The sequence below is a fragment of the Daphnia carinata genome, chromosome 1, assembly GCF_022539665.2.
Source record: "Daphnia carinata strain CSIRO-1 chromosome 1, CSIRO_AGI_Dcar_HiC_V3, whole genome shotgun sequence".
NCBI classification, from domain to species: Eukaryota; Metazoa; Arthropoda; class Branchiopoda; order Diplostraca; family Daphniidae; genus Daphnia; species Daphnia carinata.
In genome coordinates, this window is record NC_081331.1 from 7,290,813 (window position 1) to 7,313,499 (window position 22,687).

Below are 22,687 nucleotides of genomic sequence, written 5' to 3' on the forward strand. Positions count from 1 at the left end.
TATTTGTTGTCAGAGTACTGCTCTATCCTGCATATCCAACAATTCGGAATGAGATCTGTTGTAAGTTCAGTTACAATAATATTTCCGTTAATTCTATGGTGCCTTTCTTTTAATTATTTGTTATCTTTAATGTAGCTGTTTGTGATTCTCTTTACTATTATTTTATTACTTAACATTCGTTTCGGTATTTCTGCTTTTTCTGAAGTTCTGGTTTTGATCATGGTAGCGGCTGTAACGGAACAAAAATTTGCAACCTCACCGCCTGTTTCCATTGATTTGTCTAAAGCAACAACCTGCGCCGCTTCGAACGCCACTTCTGTGTCTTGCAACCGTCTTCATCGCCTTACGCAGGCAGCTAACGAGGTAAGAGTCTACTCGCACATAATATGGTAAATAATAGGCTGTAATAGGATCGTTCAGTAGTCGTAGTAAAAAAAACGAATAAAAATACAGATGGCAGAGAACAAAGTTGCAGAAATGACAAAGACTTTTGACAAAGCTACGGAAATGCTGAATGCTTTAAATCAAACACTACAATTCGTTTACGAGTATAAAGCGATGCTTGCCGGAATTTAAATTTTTTTGAAAATCAAACACCTAGATCTTAGATCTGATGAATCTAAACAAAGTAGATAGAGAAGTTCAGCAGATGAAAATGATGGACGAAGAAGTTAGATAAAATACCACAAAATGCTGGCATTAGAACCCGAGCCGAAAGACTTAGACAACGCTAGAAAACAATTCAAATTTGGATGACCAACATCAGCAGCATCAAACTATGCTCGATTCCCAGCATATTTTTTTTTTGCCCAGCGAACAACTAGCTACATTCAAAGGAATAATATAAATAATTATCAAATAAATTAGCTTAATCAAGGAGGAGCATATAACAAGACATCAGGATTATTTACTGTGCCAGTAAATGGTTTATATTACTTCTTCTTTGCTGGTACCAGTTTTATTTATCAATAGAGGGTAGCCAATGCAAGTAAAATTTTACCGTTTTTTTTTGTTTAGCATTAAAAACAAAGCAGGGTCTTTCTGGAACGAGCCGTTTAACAGTTCAAATCGCTCGAACAAGTCCATCCTTTCGGAGATTGGCAAAAGGTCATATAGACTCAGGTGATTGGAATGGATGGTATTCAGCGCAAGTTAAGGCAATAGCTAATCTGATGGTAAACGACCGAATTGGCGTCCAAATACTCGGGGGTTTCTATCTACGAAAGTGGCATTTCAGGTCATGTTACGGCAACTTTTGGTGGATTCTCGTTTTCTAGCACACTTTCCTAATTTCAAACGAAATACAAGAGTTTATTCGGGTGTGAGGGAAATACATCAATTGTGTCATTACAAACACATATATAAACTTATCTAAGACTAAAATCCCCAAAATAATAAGTAAACAAGAAACTATAAAAACAAAATATAACACGCAAAAAAAAAGTTTGAACAATCAACAGCTGAAGAAACGGTAATCTATTACTATTGGTGCGACGGCAGAACTGATCGAAGTTGTGGAGTAAGTCATTTCTCTCTGTGGTGGTCGCGTTCTGCAGGTCTGCAAAGTTGGTTACTTCCAGGAAACAAACATTGGAATCCAAGTCGTGTTGTTCGTCAATATAGGATTGGGAACTGCATTACCCCAGGCTACATTCTTTACACTTGAGAACAACGCCCGATGGTTTTAGCCATTTTTTTTAAAGCGAAAGAACTTCTTGGATTAATGATACCTAACACAATTGGCAACAAATGTAGGGAAAAGTAATGGAAACGTCAGTAGAGAATAACTATAAGACAACCCCCGAATAGATCCTATTTCAATTGCTACGTTTTTCCGTGCGACTGGGTTAAATGTCACACACACCGGTAACTTTCTTCCGGAAGCGATGGCATAACATAGACAATCGTAAGAGAACGAGAGGCGCAAGGTAAGTGGGGGGGAGGAGGAGGAATTTCACCAAGCCTATTCGCGTTTCCTTTCCTCTTTTGTTGATCGACTGAACGTCGTCGAAACGCATTCCGAGGGAGTTCTTTGTTTTTCATATCAAGAAGCTTTTGAACCCATTGCTATTTTCAAACAAACGATAATTCCTATAATGAGTTGCCATAGGGCTGTTTCTAAGGCTTAGCCAACTTTAGGTAAAGTATCCATAAGTTTGTACTATGTGCTTCTTCAACTATAAACTATAAGTTCTTTATGTGCTCAAGGTCTGCCTAATCCGTTCGGCAATAAAACGATAAGATGTTTATCGTAGTACTGCAGTAGCCCTGCATGACCTTGTTACCGACAAGGTTAAAAATGGCCCACAGCCTAGAAAGGGGATCTGACCCAATGTTTATATGGAACTCGTCTCAATGTGAAAAGGAACGTTGTTGTGGAGAGAACACTTCGCCAGTAGGTCTCATTTTGAACAACAAGCCGTCGAAGTGACCGAATATTCTAAACAACGCGAACATTTCCCAAGAAAGGGATAGCAAAATCAGCTCGAGTAGTCATAAGAAAACTGTGAAAGATCAACATTAAAATTTGTTTGTCATGGAAAACGAATCGGAAGCTGTAAACATAGTGGCCATGGGTGATCCCATGTCAATGGACTATGGAGTTCTTATTGCCATAAATTCGACCGTGAGTAGCAACTGTACTAGTCGTTTCAAAAACGGTTGCAGTTCTCGTGAAAAACTACATTTCCGCTTCTGGCCAGGTACAAATCTTCAATATCCTATAAGTATAGAGTTGCCTGTAACGTTTTTACAGGCGCAGTGTCGAAATAAAATATGCTATTTTCATAACGCAATGTGACCCGAAATGCGTCATTTGATCACTGTGCGTAATCGTTGCTAAAAATAATCTGTTTTGACTTAAGGTGGAGGTTTGCATTAAAAACGAGAGTGCATAGTACAGCACTTTGACAGTTTGAAAATTGGTACTTTTTTTATGAATGCAATTAATTAAATATATTACCATAAAACAAATTACCAAAAATGTTTTTATGTCATCAGCAGTCACTTATCAAAATTCCTAACCATCACCTTAATGTTGCAGGCGAAATTAACCCATCACAGACGTCCCAAGGATTGATGGCTTTAACCGTTATGCTGCTTCTGCTCTGCTTAATTATTACGTACTGCTGCTGGGGAACCTGTTGTAAGCTGATTAAACGGAGATCTACAAATAGGAGAAGTAGAAGTCAAATATCTTTTGATTCAAGCATCTCCTGTGCCTCGGATCCGAGGCTAATGATGATGTGGTCTCTGCATCATCGTCGTGAAATGTGTGCACATCATCCAGAGACAACGGTTGCTTTAGATCAGCATCGTAATCACGTTTTGGTTAAACCAAGACCACTGCGACCAGACGTTCCTCCGCCTCCTTATGATGCTCTTTTTGGTCAAGAAATTAGCTACGCTCCTCCGACGTACAGCTCACTGGCATTGGATCAAGCCCTGTCCCCAGCTAGTTTACGTCCGCAAGAAACCTGTGAATCGTCGGTTTCCTCTATCCCGGTCGTCACTGTGCGCATAGAAAGGGAAGCTGAGATACCAGATGCATCGGGAGACGTTAATCGGGGTAGCTCTTTTGCTAGAAGTCAAAGCGTACCTGCCATTAGCAACAACCCATCTCAGAATAAGCCTTTTGGAATTATCTTTAGGATTGGAAACGATGATAGTGGAACGTTTGAAGACGACCACGAAGTAGCGAACTGAAGATGATTGACAATTGCTGATTTTAACTATTATCTATTTTTAACTATTCCCGTTTTGCTATCGTGTTCTTATAATTGGTCATTAACTTCGACTTGGCTGTTTACGGCTACGAATGCTTATTCAAGCTATTGTATAACTGTTGAACTGTGTTGTGTTTAATATACTAAAGAATATCCTTTCAAAAACCAAATCCGAAACATAGTTCCATCCTTTAATAATCATAGGCTTATGGCAGTATTAGTAAGAACATGGATATGGCAATATATCATATCAGTATTACGAATAGCCCATATTAATTGACCGGTTAACAGGATCTGTAATGGTCTGCGGGGGGCTTAAAAAAGAAAGTTAAATCAGAAGATTTGTAGTCGTCGGATGTTGTCGGAGCATAACCATAGATCATTCATATCGTCGTCGTCATAGACTGCATAGAAAAGTGATATTTTTTACAATCATGCATCAGTCAAAATGTGTATGAATGTTTCACAAATGCGTTTATACATCTTCCGAATCACTACTTTCTTGTTTATCCCAATCTCGCATAGACACTTCGGGCATGAAATCGTCACGCAGTACGCTCCATGTTGCCTCTTCCTGCTTTACGTTGGTGGGACGTTCAGTTTTTACCTAAAGTTGGACATCAAGGATTTGTTTATAACTAACAAGTCTGAAATGTTTACTACCTCTGCTTTGACACGTTTCCCGCCTTTTAAAAGTTCAAAAAAATCCTCTTTGTTTAGAGATTTCAATGCTTTTTCGCGCTTGCGCTCTAATGGCCCCGCTTCCTTTAATTTGTCTTGGATGGTTTTCTGCTGAATTTTAACGGAATTGAACAACTGTACAACACCCCTAGTTGAAACAAACATTTTAATTACCATTTGTTACCGTGAACAACACCTGTAAAGACACTCATGTTTGATTTGCACCTGAATTGGAAAATTTCATACCTGGTTGCTATTTTTGATAAAATTCTTTCTCTTTCTCTATCCTCAGTGACAGATGGCATAACTCTTCCAATAAGATCCCATTCTTTTCTTCTTTGTCTGCGTAGCATTTTTTCAAGATGAGCACTTCGCCTCACAACATCAGGATCCTCGTTTTTGGTAACATTTTCTTTTTTTGCTTCTTCAACCTCAAATGATAAAGTCTTTTCCTGTTGAGCTGAGATGATCTTCATTATGTCTGCATCTTTTTTGGCTTTCGATAGAATGACAGACTTTTTCGTTTTTGGTTTGGAAGACTTAAGCACTTTAGACATGGCATCCGCCCAACCAAAATTCCCATATACAACGTTTTTTTCATCTTGAGATGCAACTTCTTTTTCATTGGAATCAGAATCAGAATCAGAATCAGAATTGCTTCCTTTTGTGTAAGAATCACCATCGTCCGACGCGCTTGCCTCTTGTCCGCTTTCTAGGTCATCATATTCTTCGTCGGAATTAAGCAGATCGTCGCAATCTACAGGAAATATTCTGCTAAATATAATCACATACAATCGACAAATAAAATAATTGTTTTACCAATGGATTCCATATTTTGTACGTTGTAATTCCCCACGTGAGTAGCAGTCTACTTACTTGAAACAGCAGACAACAAATTTTGGCATTGCGGTATTCCATCTTAGTTCAATTGTTAATCGCCAGATGGCGTATGTGCCAGCGTTAAATCATTTAAAATATATGTTTACCTTAAATTTTGAAATATCATTGAAAAGTTTACATAATATTATACGAAATAAAGTAAAATAGCTATTTTCAACTATAAGTTATGTACATTTCTACTTCTATCAACCACAAACTCCATGTGTTGTACGGAATGATGGGCAATTACGCCGTATTTTATTTAAAAAGCCTTAGCCTAATACCGCACAAATCAAGGTGTAGAAATAGAAAATGTTTCTTGAAAGTCTTGAGCAAATACATGCTTAATCAACGAAAACAAATTTTTCATAGAAAGCTCCTTGCTTAGAGTTAGTAGCCATAACTTCAAGTTAATTGTTATTTCTTCAAACAATATTTCTGTTTCTATTGACCGCATTACAAGAAGACGAACAAAATCACCCATTCGTAACCCATCATAAATATTGAAATAAATCATACACAAGAGAAATTTCTGTATCATCATGAAAAACACATAACTTTAAATCTACTGGACTAGCTTTTTTTCTTTTTTTTTTTCCTTTTTTGTTTAATTTACTATTATTATTATTTAAAGAAAGAAAGGTATTGTGATCGTGATCTCCCTACGGAAATAGTCGAGAATACTTTTGAATTGATTTTCCGAGAACAATCACATCCTACGTTTCTTGTTAGTACAACACGGCTTGTAAGCCTGTTTCTGTGAATACGACATATCTTCGATTCATACTGTGTAGCCGATGCAGTCATCGCAAATGGTCGTGCATTGACAACGGGTCTTTCATGTATAAGCTGCACTCTTATTGGTGTGTTGATTTGCTGAAAGGCTAGAGCCGAAGATGGCGAATTAGAGCGACCGTAATTGCACGACAGGTAAAAATAACAGACAGCCTTAAAATAACTGCAAATAACGTGTAGTACGGCCAGAGATATACCAACTGGATGACAACCGATCGACTTCATAAACTTTTGCCCCGTTCGAATGAAGTTATTGGTCGATGCTTTAGGAATGTATGATTTATTTTTATTTTTTTTTTTTTTTTGGATTTGCTTATCCTTGCACCCATTGCATGCCGTGGATATCACGCATTCACCATTGGATGCCAATAGACGCATTCGTATACATTATACCGGAGCTGTTGATGGACTCGGAGACCAACGAATTTTTATTTTCCGTTTTGAGGGGAGCAGGAGGCGGGAGGAGATGCATGTGAAGGGCTAGAATAGAAAATGACGAAGAAAGGGTCTCAGCAGGACATGGAGATTGAGAGGAGAATTATTGAATTCCCCTTCTGTTCTCCCCGTGCTCTCCCTGAGGGACGCAGGACGCTGTTCTGCGGACGAAACGTGTCGAATAGAATAGGGATGGATTTCACGTATGGACTCACTATGCATGTATACACGTGATGGAGAGTTTTTCGTTTCTTTTTTTTTTTTTTTTAGTTCTGTCCCTCATACTTTTTTTTTTTTTTGATTCTCATGCAAAATGGCAACCCTCCTCCGTATTTTATTGAGCTCTACCCAGATCTGATTTCCCCCTCTCCGGTACTGTACCCGTTCAGCCTCGATGATGATTCTGTCCTGCTCGCATTTTATTCCGCTCTGGCCAAATTCAATTGAACATGTTCTTTGGCTTTTTTTGTACGTACATACGTTATATTTCTATTTCTTTCCTTATTTTCCCCTGACGAATTCTATTTGATTATTACAGTCCTGTCCGCAAACGAAATCGCCACTGATGGCTGTTTGACTAGGCATCTGTTTTTTTTTACCCGGCCTGCCACCTCTTTTCTCGGTTTCATCTATTCACTTTTGAATTGTTCAATGATAGATTTGTAAGGCTGGCAGAGGGGTTGGCGGTGTGCCGCATCCTTGATGGATCGTGAGTTCCAAGGGAACAATTGTTTTGACGCACTGGTCTCCATTTTTGATGTTTCTATTACATCTGTGTACAGTAATGCTGTATTGCGAGTTACAGGAAAGAACAATGAAAAAACAAACAAGAATGCACAAGGTATTAAGAAATTTCAGGTCAAGTACGTGAAAGATGGAAGAATTCTTTTGGCAATTACAACCAGGCTGCTAGAGTTCGCAAGGTCTTAAAATAGGTGCCTTTTCGTTTAAATGATGCAATGATGGAACACACACGACGTTTTGGCCCTGCTCGTTTTTGTCTTCTTTCGTTTTTTTTCCTCTTTTTCAGTTATGGTTTGTTTACTGCGCTCCTAATCATCGATGAATCGATAAATTAGCAAATAATTCAACGATGACGTTTAGTGGGTTCTGCGAAATCCTACGTTTGATATCGCACACGATCGTCAGCTATGAAACAATGAATACATCATTCGCGTAACTATTGCGATGCCGGTCCAATAGATCCCGCATTCTGAAAGAAACGCATACAGTGTGTTTAAAGACAAACGTGGAAAGACAAAGATAATCCGACGCTTGATTGTATGAAATTGTTATTATTCGAATCATTTCAAGCTTTCTTTTTGTTTGTTTTTTTTTGTTTTTTTTGTTTCGTTGACGGATCCCTTGAAATAAAGGAAGAGCACCTGATTGCATGGGGTGGCCGCCGTTGTTATCTGCATGCTAAAAAGATATAAGATCGTGTAATGGGCCAGACAATAGACGGTTGGTGTCTTACCCTCGGTGCATGTTTCAATCTCGACCGTAGCAAAATATACTGCGAGGAGGATTGTGCAATTATAGCGTAACAACCCGATCATTATGTCAAACGCTAACTTCCCTCCTCCGCTTCATGGGCGAACATGCAGTGTCTGTTGTGTACCGAACAACAACTAGGCAGATCTACTCTCTTTTTTGTTTTCTTCATCCTTCCTCCACTTTCGTCCTCGCCCCCTCGTGTGCGGCATAATAGCTAGCTATATTCGTCCTTACCTGGACTGCACTCGGTTCGTGTTTAATGCTCGTAACAGACGTACACTTCATATGTTCGTCATCAACAGATATTATAGCATCAACTTGCATGTCCGTGACTTCCCCGATGCACGGAGTGTCCGGGCTTCGTTCTGGCCTCCACATAATTTATCAACAAAGTCCAAAATGAAGATCAGTTCATTATCTTATCGTTGTTTCATAATTGCGTAATGCACATCTTGTATTTCGTCTTCGAGTCTCATTTTTGGTGGTTGGCTTTCCGTTATTATTATTATTCTTTTTTTAGGGGGGGGGGGGGAAGGTCTTTATTAATGAAAGGAAGTGCCTACGAGCTATTAGGATAAATCTGATGTCGAAATAGGAAAAAAAAAATAGAGAAACGAACTCGTAAAACTGGTCGAGGAGAAACAAAGAAGAGATAAAAAAAAAAAGAAGAAAAAAGGTTAGATAAAAACAGCTTGATTGTAAAGTGCTGGCACGTATTACTACTATTTCCCTCCAAAAATAAACGAGTGTGAGAGGACGGAAGGAAGGGAAAAAAAAAGATAATAATAATACTAAGAATATCAAAGAAAAGATGGAAAATAAATATAATCCGCTACTTCCGTCTACTGTCATCCTCGGATCGGTAGTCAGTCGAAGAGGGGTTGTGTTACGTCAAATATGTGCGGGATTAGCGATGGGGAAGGGCCAGTAAAGCGGACTGCGACAATCAGTCGATGGATTTTTGCTTACATACGCCAGGGCAATAATATGAACGGATACAGCAGCTTTGCATTTTATGTCTTTTGCTTGGAGCACACACACCACGGGTGTTGATTGGGAGGCAAGCCACAATCCAATGCAGCGCTCCGGTTAGCCTTTAAGACGGTGCCATTTCTTGCCAGTGAGTAATTACGTAACCAAGTTGACCGTCTAGATTGGCTGCCTGATCCATTGGATTGAATTTGGCTCTATAGGGCATTGCGGTTCTATACTTGTCTCCTCCATTACATCGGATGGGTTTTGTATAGAACAATTTTAGTTGCGTTGGAGCCGGTCATATTCTGTGGCAAGTAGCGGCATCATGTCGAAGATTGGCCCTTCACCAAAGGAGGCTGTAATAATAACTAATAACTGGGGTCGCAACTCGCACAGCAGACACGAGAGTCTCAAAGCGAGCCGATGCTAATAAGCTCTATTGCGGCTGTCGTATTTAACGGTCAACTCGGCTGCTCGATACAGTGTTGTAACATGTACTCGAAACACACACACACACACACACACACACACACATATTGCAGCACGGCTCTTTGCCTTTTTTTCTCATTACTAAAGCTCTCCCCCGTTAGACCCCTGGATTTGGAGGGCACTTATTGCCGTTGTCTGCCGTATATTCGGGCGCTTATTATTATTAACTTGGTGAGTAGACACGCCGCCAGCCACGGCTATGTCTTTCAAAGTCCCCCAGTAGTTCATCATAAAAAAAAAATGTCTTAAAAAAAAAAAAGGAAAGGGGGGAGAGAAAGTAAAACGGAGAAAGAAAAAGATGTTTATGAAAGGCAATCGTTGTAAACGACGTAAGGAAATCCATCGGCTATGTATAGTCATAGTGTGGCAAAGCCGCGTAGTTAAGAACCATATTGTGATTGATTGGTTGAATTTATTCAAACATTCTCTTTTCTTTTTTCCTGCTTGATTTCTTTCCCTCGTTTTTTATACATTTTTTTTTCTTTTAGGTCTTACATTGGACAGAAAAGATAACTGTGAAGGGGAAAAAAAAATGAGAGGAGAAGAACAACCATCACTTGGTGTTCTCTTTTCACTCGATGGAGAGGAAGAACAAGGCCCGGTAATATGAAGAGGAGCTACCAAATGTCATATTTGTCGGTGAAGGAATTGAAAAAAAAAAAAAAAGAGAGAGAAAGAACTCTCTGACCTATACCGAGCCATACTATATATTAAATTTTTTTTTTTTGTCATTTTCTCTTTACAAGCAGATAACTGGGGAGCTTTCGTTTTCATCTCTCGCTTTCGAACTGTAAGTTGCGGCTGTGCAGTACCCGCAGTCAGCAGCTGGCTATTGGCCTTTGGTCAGAGTGACTCCGTTTGCTAGACATCATTCAACGATGTACTCCCCTCTCCATCATTCCAAACGTTTTCACATGCAATCCTCTTTGACTTGTCTACCGTTTTTATTTTTCGTCAACATTGACCCTTTCTCATTTCTTTTGGCTTTTTACCTCCTCCCCCCAGATAGTCCGACTTAGAATTCAATTAAAGCTCTCCCGTCATGATTATGTATAAAATGCTAAGCCTTTCTACTTTAAAGGTTGTTTTATTTATTTCTCAAAATATATACAGTATATACTGTACACTGTACGTAAAATGTGTTGCCTCTAAATGTCCAGCTGCTTGTTGACGTGGGATACATTGATCATCTTCTAACAACTGGACAGTTGGTTATTTGACGCAATTTGGGTAACGCGTTGTTTTCTCAGCAGTTAGTCAGGCCGGCATCTGATTTCCTTTTTGCTGTGCTGTTTACTTTTTTTGGGGGGGTTTTCCTCGTCATCTAGCTGATAGGGTGGACGGCTACTGACGACTACTTCGTTCTTCGGTTGCCCGCCTCTCCCTATTTTTTTTTTTCTTCGCCCTCCATTTATCAAGTATCAAGGCGTTATGAGAACACAGAAAGGGACGTGTGTCCGTCCTCTCCGTCCACGGCGATACAAGACGAAACCTCTGGCAGAAGGGAAGAGCTCAGCTTTGAATGACCATCCACCGGTTGCTGGAACAGGAGGAAGTTTGTCATCGACGAGGATGCTTTTTCTCTTGGAATTGCGTAGAGTAAAATAAAAATGAAAATCTTTTTTATTTATTTTTTTTTTTTTTTGTGCTCCCCTTCTCTTTTTTCTTTAGTCTCCTTTTGGTAGTCCCTAAAAAATAGGCGGGTCATTAAGGTCAGAGACGACGTGGAGGGGAGCGAAAGAGACGTAGCTAGAGAGAGAGAGAGAGAGAGGCAGCTGGTGGATGTTTCTCCAACATTTCGATGGCCAATGTGTGCGCATATACGTGTAGGTACTTCTCGCGTTTCTTGCTAAGGGAAACATATTTCTCTCCCCTCATAGCTCACATATATATCAAAAAAATTCCTGCCTACTACTACTACTGCTATGCACCATATCTATATATATATATAGATGCAAACATGGATACATATCCATGCGTTATGCGCATTTTCTCATTTCTCTTGTTCATCTTTTTTTGAGGGGCTTTTTCGGACCAGGAGGTTTGACCGAGACGACCCCGCCTCTCCCACAGTTAAAAACGTATGAAAAAAAAAAAAAGGAAGAGGCTGACGATGGGTTCGACGAAGCTGGGGGGGGGGGGGAATTCACCGACTAGCAAGAGTCATCTATATAGATTGTCGTATCGTTTTTGTATAGGTATTCCCCTTATTTCCCTTCTCCAGCGTTACTATAAAATTTTCAATTTCATATTCACTTTATTTTTGATATTTCTTAACAATCGATCCCCCTCTCTCTTCTGTTTGATAGTAAAAAGCTTTCATAATATAAAAACGGGGAAAAAAAAAAAAAAAAAAAGAAGTGACCATGTGTGAGCCCAAAGATGAAGGCGGGATTCTCACAATTGCGTGACCTGTGTGAACGGAGACCGGTGTAGGGCGGGCCGTGGCTATTCTTCATCGGGATCTTCCCAGGTTCCCAACGATGGACTTTGGTCGAGGGGGTTAGGAAAAATACATAGCCGATCATAACGCTAAAAACCCACATTGTATTCGAATTTCTTTTTCTTTTCCATTGCCTTTTGGCCTTTGCATTCCGGTCTGGTCAAACAGGGCCTTGTCAATTTTGATTCATAAATCGCTCATGACATTTGAACGGAAAGCCCCTCGCTTGTTTCGATTCGGAATACATTCGGTCACTTTTTTTTTTTTTTTTTTTCAAAACTCCATATTTTTCAACGGTTACTGGTATAAGGCAGTAGGCGTTGCTCTCTGTCGCTCAACAAGAAGAAGCAGAAAAAAAGGGTCACTTGATGCTTTCTTGATTTTTCTTTTTAACACTGTCCATCTGACATAAACAGGCTAGCGATGGATCGTGTGCTGCTGTTTTCTTTCACTGGAGTTCAACCCACCTCCTTCGCTTTCTTGTTCCCTCTCTTTTTTTTTTTCATTCTTTCCGCAACATGCTGGAACACGCGCAGTCTGACTAACCAAGTCAGACGAATGTCTTTGATTCATCGATTGTGCGTGTGTAGCGGTGCGTGTACTACTTGTGTACCCCCTGTTTTTCCTTCGGCCAGCGTCTTCTAAAAAGAGAAAAAAAAAAAGGGCACGACAAAAATAGGCTGCGACAAATGACTTCTTTGTGCGCCTGCCTGGAAGTAATGTCACGTTGGGACAGTGTAGTACACTACATGTAATACCTTCAAGCAATGAGCACTCGCTTTAGTGACCCTTCTTCGATCAGATCCTTTTCTTTAGTAGTTCCTGCGTATCGGCCTTCTCTATTTGGAACATTCGGACGTAAATAAAAAAAAATAATAATAATTCAAAACGGAATAAATCAGAATCTCAGTCTAAATACAAAGAGTTGTGTCGGCCTGACCAAAACCTTCCTCTTTTTTTTTTTTTGGAGGCATCCAAAACACGTCAGTAGTTCTGAAAAAGCGGCCGGCCCCCTTTTTTTTTCTCCAATAGCGAATGCATAAACTTTAGAATCCTCAGACTTGCAAAGGAAAGAATAGATTTTCTTTTTTCTTTCCTTTTTGTTATTATTACGAAACGAAATGTCAACCGACAGTGTTTGCCATTGAAAATCCGGATAGATGAACAAGCGCACGTATATATTTACAAGATAAATGTCGATGCATAAACGCAGGAACACAGCGGTGCGCACTCCAAGGTACTTTTATATTTCGATGTATGGTTCCCATGGCACAGTTCGCGTATTTTTATTTTATTTTATTTTTTTTTAAATCTTTCTTTTTTGTTTATACATATTGTCCATCTAGATCAATACACACCGCGACGGGCAACTGCTGCTAAAAATGAAAACGAGAGGGGGGAAAACATTTCTTTGACCAGTCCCTCCCCCCTTTTTTTTCTCGTTTTAGCCACGGCTCTTTAGCCGTTTAGTTGCGATACATTTGGAGAAAACACGGCACAAATAAAAAAAAAAAAAAAAAAGAACATTGAAATACGCACCGGACCCATTTAACAAATGAGGTCGTTTTTCTCCCTCCATTCTTTCTTTCGACAACAGATTCGCGGTAATATAGCCAAGTAGTGAGTATTTTTGGCGGTAGACGTAACGCCGTAAACGGCGAGTTAGCGGACCAGGGGGGGGGGGGGGGGGGGTGAGGTGCTGCCAAAGTTTTTCACACGGTTTTATGTCCTAATCTGTTGCTTTTTTTTTTGTTGTGTGTCTCTCCAACAATAAAAACGACGACGCTTCGTCCAGCCAAACCGTTTGTCATTTACTGTTATTTTTATTCAAGTTTTCTATTTTAAAAAACACGCATAAAGAAAAACTGCCAAACTGTTTAATAATTGCTAGGTATTTTAGCGATCATTACGCCAAGTTCTCGTGTTTTTTGTGTTTTTTGTGTTTTTTTTTTTGTTTCACTTTTCACTCTGAGAAAAAAAAACTCTGTACAAGGAACACGGTGCATTGTTTTGATAGTAACTGTTTAAAAATAAACGAACTGTTCTCTCACGTTTACCCTCAAGGCTCTGAGGTCCCTTTAATGCTGATCAAAAGTCACTTATATAGTCTTGTACTACAAACAACCCGCTACTTTTAATGGCCTTTCTTATTGCAAGGCTTACCTTTTGGGTTTGGCTGTGTAAACTTTCGCTTCGTAAAGGAAATGATTATCTTAAAAAAAAAAAAAAAAAAAAAAAAGAAGAAGAAGAAAAAAAGGGGAAAACTATCGGCAAGCTGGCTGGTTTCTTCCGGATGTCGATAGAGATGTGGTGCGAAACCTCCCGCTGCGATCGTTGCTGATGTTCAATCTCACGCCACTCGGTGAACCTGAGGCGGACCAATCTACCTGGAATCGGTCATCATTATCACGAACGTATTACATTCCGGAATCGTATACAAGTCACCGTATGGAATGTGAAATTTATTGGAGGTTTCACCCGAAAAGGTCAGGGGAAAAAACGCGTCGCACCACACACACACACACACACACTCCGGATTTTTGTTTTGTTTTTTATTGCGAAATATACGGCGCAAAATGTCCTCAGTCCTCCCAGAGTCTGAGACGCTCTCCAAAAATTTCACACTTAAAAAAAAAAAAGAGATGGGAAAACAAAAAAAAGAAAACGAGACATGAAAATCACAGGTTTTCTAACTTATTTTACTTCATATATTCATTTATTTTTATCTTTCTGCTGTTTTTTTTTTTTTAATTTATTCCACAGATTTCTATACATTTCTACAAAAGATGGGAAAAAAAAAAAAAGAAAGTCATTCGACTGTCCTGACGTCAAGTTATAATTAACTTTGGGGCGTCAGAGGTTGCAGCATCCTGTGGCCGGCGATGAGCCTGCGAAGCTCGAGAGGGGGGGGGGGAATAGGCGGACGAAGAGAATTACGCGTACACTTTGACTTGAAACGTATAACAGTATACACACTGGCACTAACTAAAAAATATAGTACTTCGAGACGAACCCCCCCCCCCCCTTTTTTTTTTCTTTAAAAAAAAAATAAAAAAAGGGGTAGGTTGGTTGGTTGGTTCTTGGCTTCGTGATGGTTGTTGGCGGTCGCGGTTATACTCCCAGCAGTTCTGTATTCTCTTCTTTTTTTTCTTCTTCTTCTTTCTTCTTAGTTCCTGACCCCCACCATGCCTTCACGTACCTCCCCAAGAAGGAATGTGTTTTTTTTTTTTCTTCTTTTTTTTTTCCGCAAAGACTCCCGCGCAGCCTAAAAAGACTCTCACACACAGTCATGTGCCCTTATGTTGTTCTTTTTTTTTCCCCCCATTTTCGTTCCTCGGCCGCTTGTTTTATTTTGGTTCACCACAGATGTCCACAAAGATTGACTCCCTTAGTCCCTTCGCGCATACTGGAGGAGAAATTAAAAAAAGAAGTAGAAGTCACTGGAACATGAAGGAAAGAACGAAAGAGACACAGACACATACACGAGAAAAGACGAGAGGGGGGAGGGGATGAAGAGCAAAAGACCAGCAAACCTTGTGGTTTTCCGTTATCCTCCACGAGGGGGGTTGGACGACATAAGAAATTGTCACGCGGACGCTCAGTTAAGGAATGTTTTTTTTTTTTTTCTTTTGTAGGGGGCCGTTTGGAACCAACTAAACGATGCATTGCGTTACCGCCGAATGTCTGCTTGCTTTTTACTTCCCCGTGTCTTTTCTTTTTTTTTTTTTTTGGAGGGGAAATAAAAAAACAGGGAGAAACGAGAAGTAAATCAGACTGATAGTTGGAATACATTTTTTGTGTATGAGGTTTGGCTGCGTGCAACTGCGCACGCTTCGTCCATCACAAGCAAACTTGATTTCGTTCTTGTTGTCTGTGGCAGATCCGTAATGGCCGCGCAACGCGCTTCAAATTGAGGAAGGAAGTCCATCATTTAGTAGACGTGCGTTTATTTGACGGTCGCTTGTCTCTAGATGTAAAAAAAAAAAAATAAATAATAATCTAAATACACAGAGAGCAGTCAAACATTACGTATACACGATAGATACGGGTCCGCGAGGTGCCAGCACCTTACGTCAAACCGAAAAAACCAAAAATAATAATAACAAAAAAGAAACGTGGAGAAGAACATTTCTCAACCTGCGGGTCAATGAGAATAACCATTCCGTGATAAGATGGAAGAAAGAGAGAGAGAGATGGACGACCGGAAAAGGATGGAACGAGATATAATAATCTATTTGCGAGCGAGTGAGGGAGACCGAAACAAACAACGCACACAGAGTTACATATATATATATATATATACATACATCATACATACAACAACAAAAAATACAGATAGAAGGAGAGAGTGAGAGAGAAAGAGAGAGAAAAAAAACGGAAAGTGGGGGAGAGGTTTGTTACGACAACGTCATGTAGAAGTTTGGGAGTCAAAAAAAAAAAAAAAAAAAAAAGAAGGAGAATAAGAAGAAGAAGAAGAAAGACGGGAGGAGGACAACAAGAAAAAAAAAAAATAGATGGTTGCAGCACGGGACGAGACGCTGTCGACGCCCGTCTAGGAGAAGAAGGACGCTTCGCTTGGGCTCCATGTCAAAGGGTCATTATGCAGCACGTGGGAGCATTTCCGGTGGCAAAGCCCAACGCCTATATCTCTCGGCCCCTGTCCCGTCTACCACGGCCCCCACTTTGGCTTCAGACCAGTCTTTTCTTTTTCCCGTTTCTTTTTTTTTTTTTTTTTTTTTTTTCTTTCCTAACATCCTCTTCTTCTTCTTCATCCTGCTTCGTCCTCCGGGAGGAAGAAGACGAAAAAAAAAGAAAAGGGAACGAGAGGAACAGAAAGAAAGACACACATAAAAAATCACGAAACCAACAGCTTTCCTCATCCGCTTCCCTACGTTTCAAATCCCAAATCTTCGTCCCCTTTTACATTCCGTCTCCAAGCGATTGTCTTTTTTTTTTTTTTTTTTTTTTACTCTGCGTTTCTGTTGTTGGTGTTCAAGCAAAAAAAAAAAAACAAACAAAACGTCTTCTGATCTGGCTGCGGGAAAATGGGCCTACTTATTTTAATTGAATGACGTCATGTCATTGAATCATCCGGTCTTTTGATTTAACGAGCTATAACAAGCCGGTACAGCTGGTAGCTCGGTAACCGTTACAAAGCTCACACACAACGCGCCATTATGTCAATCTAATGACATTACAATTTAGGCCACACTGCGTTCGTATTTTATTCCCCCCCCCCCCTTCTCTATCGTCAAAAGGAACGAAGTCGACAAACTCCTTTCGCTTCGATACTTTGCCGAATGCTACCGAAGTTACAATATACGCTTTTTAGGAATCAAATAATGATGTCCCATCTGCCATTCGTGTCAGACGCCATGTGAAACTTGTTAAGGTTCTTTCGATGACTCCACGCCTTTGAAAGGCGCAATGTCTGTGCACGGCCAACGCTCGCTCGATCTACGAGATTTGATAGCGTGAAAACTCTCATTTGCCAAGGCAGAGTAAATAACTAGTTTACAGCCTAACTTGCGTTGTTTACTTCGTCCTGTATTTCTATTTTTAAACAAAATTCATTTCGGTAGTTGATCAGTCCAAGAAACGATTTAATACGATCGTTGATCGTTTCCCTTCGGAATGATTGAAGCACAGTGAAATCCCATGTTCAAACGGGACTCTTGCTCCACGACTAACTGATAGAATAGCTCTATTTAATCATTCATTTTGTGTGTGATTGCTAGCCACGAGAGGACGAAGCGGTGTGCGTTCGGATTCAAATCGCAATAACAAAGACCGTGGTAAAAGCATATTATTAAACAGTTCACGGATATAATATAAATACAGGAATGAATATTATCCGAGGAGAAACAGAGTCCGGCTGTTTTGCCCGTGTCCCTTTTTATTTTTCCCGTTCTACATCCTTCGGCCGTATTTTCTATTTTCGTAGATGCGCGGGGGTGTTGAAATGAGAGGGAGAATAAGGGGCGAACGGGGCCGAATAGAGAAAACCGGGACAAAAAAGGGAAGAAGCTTCTGAAATAGATATAGAGCTGACCGTGCTGGTCTCCATGCCCGTTTTCAAACCGAAAGAAAGTCAAAGAGGATGGAACGCTGTGTCAAGTTGAGTCCACGTCGACTGATGCCGTTTCGTTTCTTAGCGCACACGTGGACCCTCGGCAGCCCCATATAACTATTTTGTCCGCCTCTTTATTTCGACGTTCGAGTCACTTCCTACGCCCAGTCGTGCGCTGTTCAACTCCCGTTCACTTACAAAAGCCAGTCCAGCAAACGTCGCCCTCGCCCAAAGTCTTTTCATTTTATTATTATTATTTTTTTTTTTTAACGGATCTTGGCCGATGGCACTCGAAATACTCGAGGAGGATTGAAATGTTATAGAGGCCCAATCTTGTTGAAACAGCAAAACGGGATGACAAACTGGAAATGTTGTGGAGACGAAGGAAATGCTGGGCGCGGATAATCCACAACAAGAAATGACCAGGCGATTTTGATTCTCGTTTCGACTGTCTCTTTTTTGGGCAAGATCCTGGTCATTGGTCGTGTTGAATAACTACGTAACTCACCGTATATGGCAAAATCCTTTATATGTTTGTGAAAGAATTGAGGGAAAAAAAAAAAAAAAATGGACCCTACCTCAATTGGGACCTTGTATTCAAACCGGGCACTGGCAGTTTGGATACAACGTTAAACGTAAAGTTACACCAACTGCTTTTTAATTGAAAGAAAAAAAAAAAAAAAAAAAAAAAATAGGACGTCGGAGCATTTTCTCCACGTACCGTACTCACACACACACACACACACACAAAAAAGAAAATTATAAGAGAACCTTTTATCCCGTCCCTGATTGAAAAGAACTTTGAAAATTTGTTTTTGAAAAGAAATCCATTTTTTTTTTCTTTCTCCATTGCCTTGCTTTTTTTCATTGAAATGTGTGTATCGGAACTCGTTCTTCCATTCGGTCACACAAGAGTATCTTTATGTAGTTTTTTAAAAAAAAAAGTCACCCCCTCTCTGGCCTCTATTACCTTACTGTGTTTTCCTGCTATACCCTTCAACAAAAAAATCGGCTCTTGTGTGTGTGTGTGTGTGTGTACTTAACAAAAAAAGGATAATGAAGTAAAAAAAAAATAAAAAAAAATATGTCTGGATACAAAGGGAAAAAGGCTGGATAGCGCATTGAAGAACAGATCGTCCATTTAATGCGGCTTTTTGTGTGTGTGACCACCGAAGAGTTTCAGAGACGTCCGTCAGTCAGGGAGATGGATAGCGAGAAAAAAAAAAATAATTTTTTTTTTTTTTTTTTTAAACCCATCAGATCTTGATCCCTTTTTTTTTTTTCAATCCCTCCCATCTATTTTATAAAGAAAAAGAAAAAAAAAAATGCTATTATCGGTGTGGGGTTGCACCGTTGCTGTGTCGAGTTCTCCGATCAAATAGGGGGGGAATTTTGACGCAACTCTTTGCGTTGTAATAGGGGAAGAAAAAAAAATCAATTTTTTTTTTCTTCTTCTCTTCGAAGGTGATGGACAATAGAAACTCTTTTTTATTTTTTTTTTTACCTCCTTTCATCCCTTCTACCCAGTGAATGCGCGTGACTGTTTCCCAGGCCTTTTTTTTTTTATTTTTAAACATAAGAGATATTATATATCTTCACTAGTACACTACCGTGCTATTTCGGAATCCGCGGAAGGGGAGTATGTGTACTGGATAAAAAAAAAAAAAAACAAAAAAAAAACGTGAGGGTAAAAAGAATAAAAAGAAAAGAAAAGGGTGCAGATCCGTTTTTGTTCGAAAGGTTCCCTTGATCGGCGTATAAACCAAAGAGTTTAGAAAACCTTTGGTGCATGTGCGTGTGACAAGGTAGGTCTACTGCCTGTGTGTTATTGTGCCGACATGAGCCTCTGAATTGAAGATGACCATAAGAGGACTCTCTATTTTTTTTTTTGGGGGGGGGGGGGGAGGGGGTTGTTAGGGGAAACTGGGGGTTCCCGAGGACTCCACCCCGGTATTTTGTTGTTGTTCGTTGCATTCTGACAGGCGAAGAATTCTTTCAGACAACCCCCTTCTACACTGAATGTTCCGACATTTTCTTGTTGCGTCACACAAGTTTTTCTCCCAGGTTTTTTTTTTTTTCCAAAAATTTTTTTCCCCCCTTATTTCTTTTTTTTTTTTTTTCCGATCATCGAAAAAGGAGAAAGGATCGGATTATATCGAAACATTCCCAAATCCAAAAGTCCACCTGGTACACGTAGCCCTATTTTTTTTAGTTCAACAGATTCTCTATTCTTTCCTCTCTTTTTTTTTTTTTTTTCATTTCAAACTTCATTCATTCTTTTCTTCTTCTTATCTTTCACTTTTTTTTTTCCCTCCAATCTTCCATATTTTTTTATTTTTTTTTCTCCAAACTATTATTTGAAAGTGTGTTGCGTCATGCAATCACAAAATAAAACGTATATACACAACACGCCCCGCCAAAGAGCGCCCCTCAATGGACGGGGATTTTAGATTATCTTTCGATTTCAGGTTGAGATCGAGTGTATTGCGACTGGAAAAAAAAAAAAAAAAAAAAAATCCCCATCGTGGCGGTGGTCATCTCGATAACGGCATTTGCTCTTTCTTCAGCTTTCCCTAACATTCCGCCTTTCTTTTCTTTTTTTTTTTTTTTCACCAACTTCTTAAGCGGCCATTTTTTATTCGACGCCTACGATTGTGTAGCGATTAGGATTTTTTTTTTTCTACATGGGTGTTACGTATAGAGGCATGGAACGAAGGGCCGGAAGTGGCCAAAACTACTCTGTTAGAAACGCGTCAATTTAAAACTTTGTGGATGTTTTTCCCCGGCTAAAAATTGCATGATTTAAAATCGAATAAAAAAACGTAGCGCTATCCCATTAAAGGGTAGTGTATCGGCATGTGTATTTCTAGCGGTGTACGTGGCAAAAGCAAAAGGAGAGGGAAAGAAACGCGGATGTTGGCGACCTGGAGATCGTGATTTACGGAAGCTCATTACAAGAATTGGAAGAGCGAACGGCCATGGCAGTTGGGTTGGTGCAAAGACGAGCGGACGAACGGAGGAAGGCGAGCATGAAGTCGAACCGACTTCTAAAGGGGAACAGCAAACCAGAGGAGCCCACTGACAATTTACGACCACCAAATGGGCAGAAGACGCACACAAAAAAGCGATGACTTTTCGGCTAGTAGTTCATCCTCCCCTTTTCAGATTTTTTTTTTTTTTTTTTTTTTTTACAAGATTTTTGCTCAATTTCTTTTAAAAATCTTGGTTTGATAAGTTGCTCAAACAGTTGGGAAAGAAGATCATTATTTTGCTAATTGATTTATTCGCTCGACTATAACACACGTGGAGCCTAATTGGACGGGTTGTTGGCCGATGTTTTCATCTCGTTCCCAAAACTGAAATGTTGGCTATTTGGCGCTATAAATCTAACCGACTGACAAATCGCTAGTTCGGCCACTAATTGAGAGATAACACGTCCCAATAAAAGCTTTAAAAAAAAAAAAATCTGACAGCACCACAGTTCCTGCACGTCCAGCATGCGAAATTGCCCTGACGTGGCCATTGAAAACTGTTTGCCGATGTGTTCCAGTCATTTGTCTTCTATTGTTTGCCATGCTCCCCTTTCTCGGCCGATCATTCTTGCCATTTACATTAGACTATACAAAATACATAACAAAGAGCAGTTGTAAGAACTCTGTGTAAACTTAACTGACCGTACAACAATGCCAAACACACACCACACCCATGTCAGAGCTTGACATTGATCATTGCAAATCGGAAACGGAGGTGAGACATTGCGGGGGAGTCAAGACCGATTGGCCGCGGTATTTATAAAAAAAAAAAAAAGACAAACGTTGGGTTGAGGAAGAGAAAAGAAAAAAGAAAAAGCTCCACCCCCTTACAAAAACTGTCGTTAAAGTTGGGTCATTTTTTATTGTCTGTTATACGCCGGACAATGTCCCACCTCCAAATGTCAGGGTTATGGCATGGTTGTCTCAATTTGCTTACTGTCCGACGTCATGTCGGACGCCCTTCGCTTTTTCATGCACCCGATTTCCCTCCCTCTCTCTCTCTTTCTCTCTCTCTCTGTCTCCCTCCCCCTTTTTGTACAAGTAACGACATACGCCATAATCGTTTCCACGTTCAACTGGTGAATTTTTTTTTTATCACTCCTCTTTTGTTTCTTTTTTTTTTCCTTATTTTCTTGTCAGATTTTTTTTTTTTTTTTACTTTCCGTTTCAAAAAAAAAAAAGTTTCAATAAAACATGAGGCCAGTGAATAAGAAAAAAAAAGAGGAAAAATTTAAAAAAAAAGAAGGGTTGAAATAAGAAGAATTCATTGAGAAGATTTTGTGTGTGTGTGTGTGTTGTTGTGTTCATTATTGTTATCCAGCCGTCCGATTTCCCGTAACGTGTGCATTCAGTCTCCCTCAATTGCATGAATGGGGGGGGGCTGCATGTGCAAGTAGGTCTACATTCGAGCCTTTATGTTAGCCTTTATATCAAAGGGTATCCAACGTATTTTTTTTCTTTCTTGGGAAGCAGTCGAAAGGGTAGGCCAAAACCAAATATACGTAACGAAACTCAATGAAAATAGCCCTTTTTTTTTTTTTGCCCTCGATATAGAGCGTCCCCTCATCATCATCCACCGAAAAACTGAAACTTCTTCCAGCCGCCTCTATTTTTTTTTTTTTTTTTTTTTTTTTGCATTCTATTGAGGCCGAGGGACACGGTCCTG

At 39.8% G+C, this 22,687-nt stretch overlaps 2 protein-coding genes and 1 long non-coding RNA gene across 3 annotated transcripts; 2 read left to right on the forward strand and 1 right to left on the reverse strand.

The window, feature by feature from the left end:
- The first annotated feature begins 267 nt into the window (after positions 1–267).
- LOC132088033 (uncharacterized) lies at positions 268–1,151 on the forward strand. The gene is made up of 3 exons (XR_009421092.1): positions 268–363; positions 454–949; positions 1,018–1,151. It is a non-coding gene; the product is annotated as an uncharacterized LOC132088033 (long non-coding RNA).
- A 1,026-nt stretch (positions 1,152–2,177) lies between these two features.
- LOC130691390 (uncharacterized) lies at positions 2,178–3,828 on the forward strand. The gene is made up of 2 exons (XM_057514338.2): positions 2,178–2,702; positions 3,044–3,828. Exons 1-2 carry the CDS (start codon positions 2,537–2,539, stop codon positions 3,703–3,705), a joined length of 828 nt encoding a protein of 275 aa, XP_057370321.1. The 5' UTR covers positions 2,178–2,536; the 3' UTR covers positions 3,706–3,828.
- Positions 3,829–4,162: 334 nt separating this feature from the next.
- On the reverse strand, positions 4,163–5,301 carry LOC130691391 (RRP15-like protein). Its single transcript, XM_057514339.1, has 4 exons — positions 5,226–5,301; positions 4,653–5,163; positions 4,389–4,554; positions 4,163–4,332 (listed from the first exon to the last, which is right to left on the reverse strand). The coding sequence occupies exons 1-4, from the start codon at positions 5,236–5,238 to the stop codon at positions 4,201–4,203; spliced, it is 822 nt and encodes a 273-aa protein (XP_057370322.1). The 5' UTR covers positions 5,239–5,301; the 3' UTR covers positions 4,163–4,200.
- Between the last annotated feature and the right edge of the window lie 17,386 nt (positions 5,302–22,687).

Excerpts from the sequence above, each read along its gene's own strand:
- LOC130691390 (XM_057514338.2), top strand. The coding sequence starts at position 2,537 with ATGGAAAACGAATCGGAAGCTGTAAACATAGTGGCCATGGGTGATCCC. Across the intron at positions 2,703-3,043 it reads ACATTTCCGCTTCTGGCCAG|GCGAAATTAACCCATCACAG; the intron begins GTACAAATCTTC and ends TTAATGTTGCAG.
- LOC130691391 (XM_057514339.1), bottom strand. Across the intron at positions 4,555-4,652 it reads TTATCAAAAATAGCAACCAG|GGGTGTTGTACAGTTGTTCA; the intron begins GTATGAAATTTT and ends TGTTTCAACTAG. Across the intron at positions 4,333-4,388 it reads GGAAACGTGTCAAAGCAGAG|GTAAAAACTGAACGTCCCAC; the intron begins GTAGTAAACATT and ends GTCCAACTTTAG.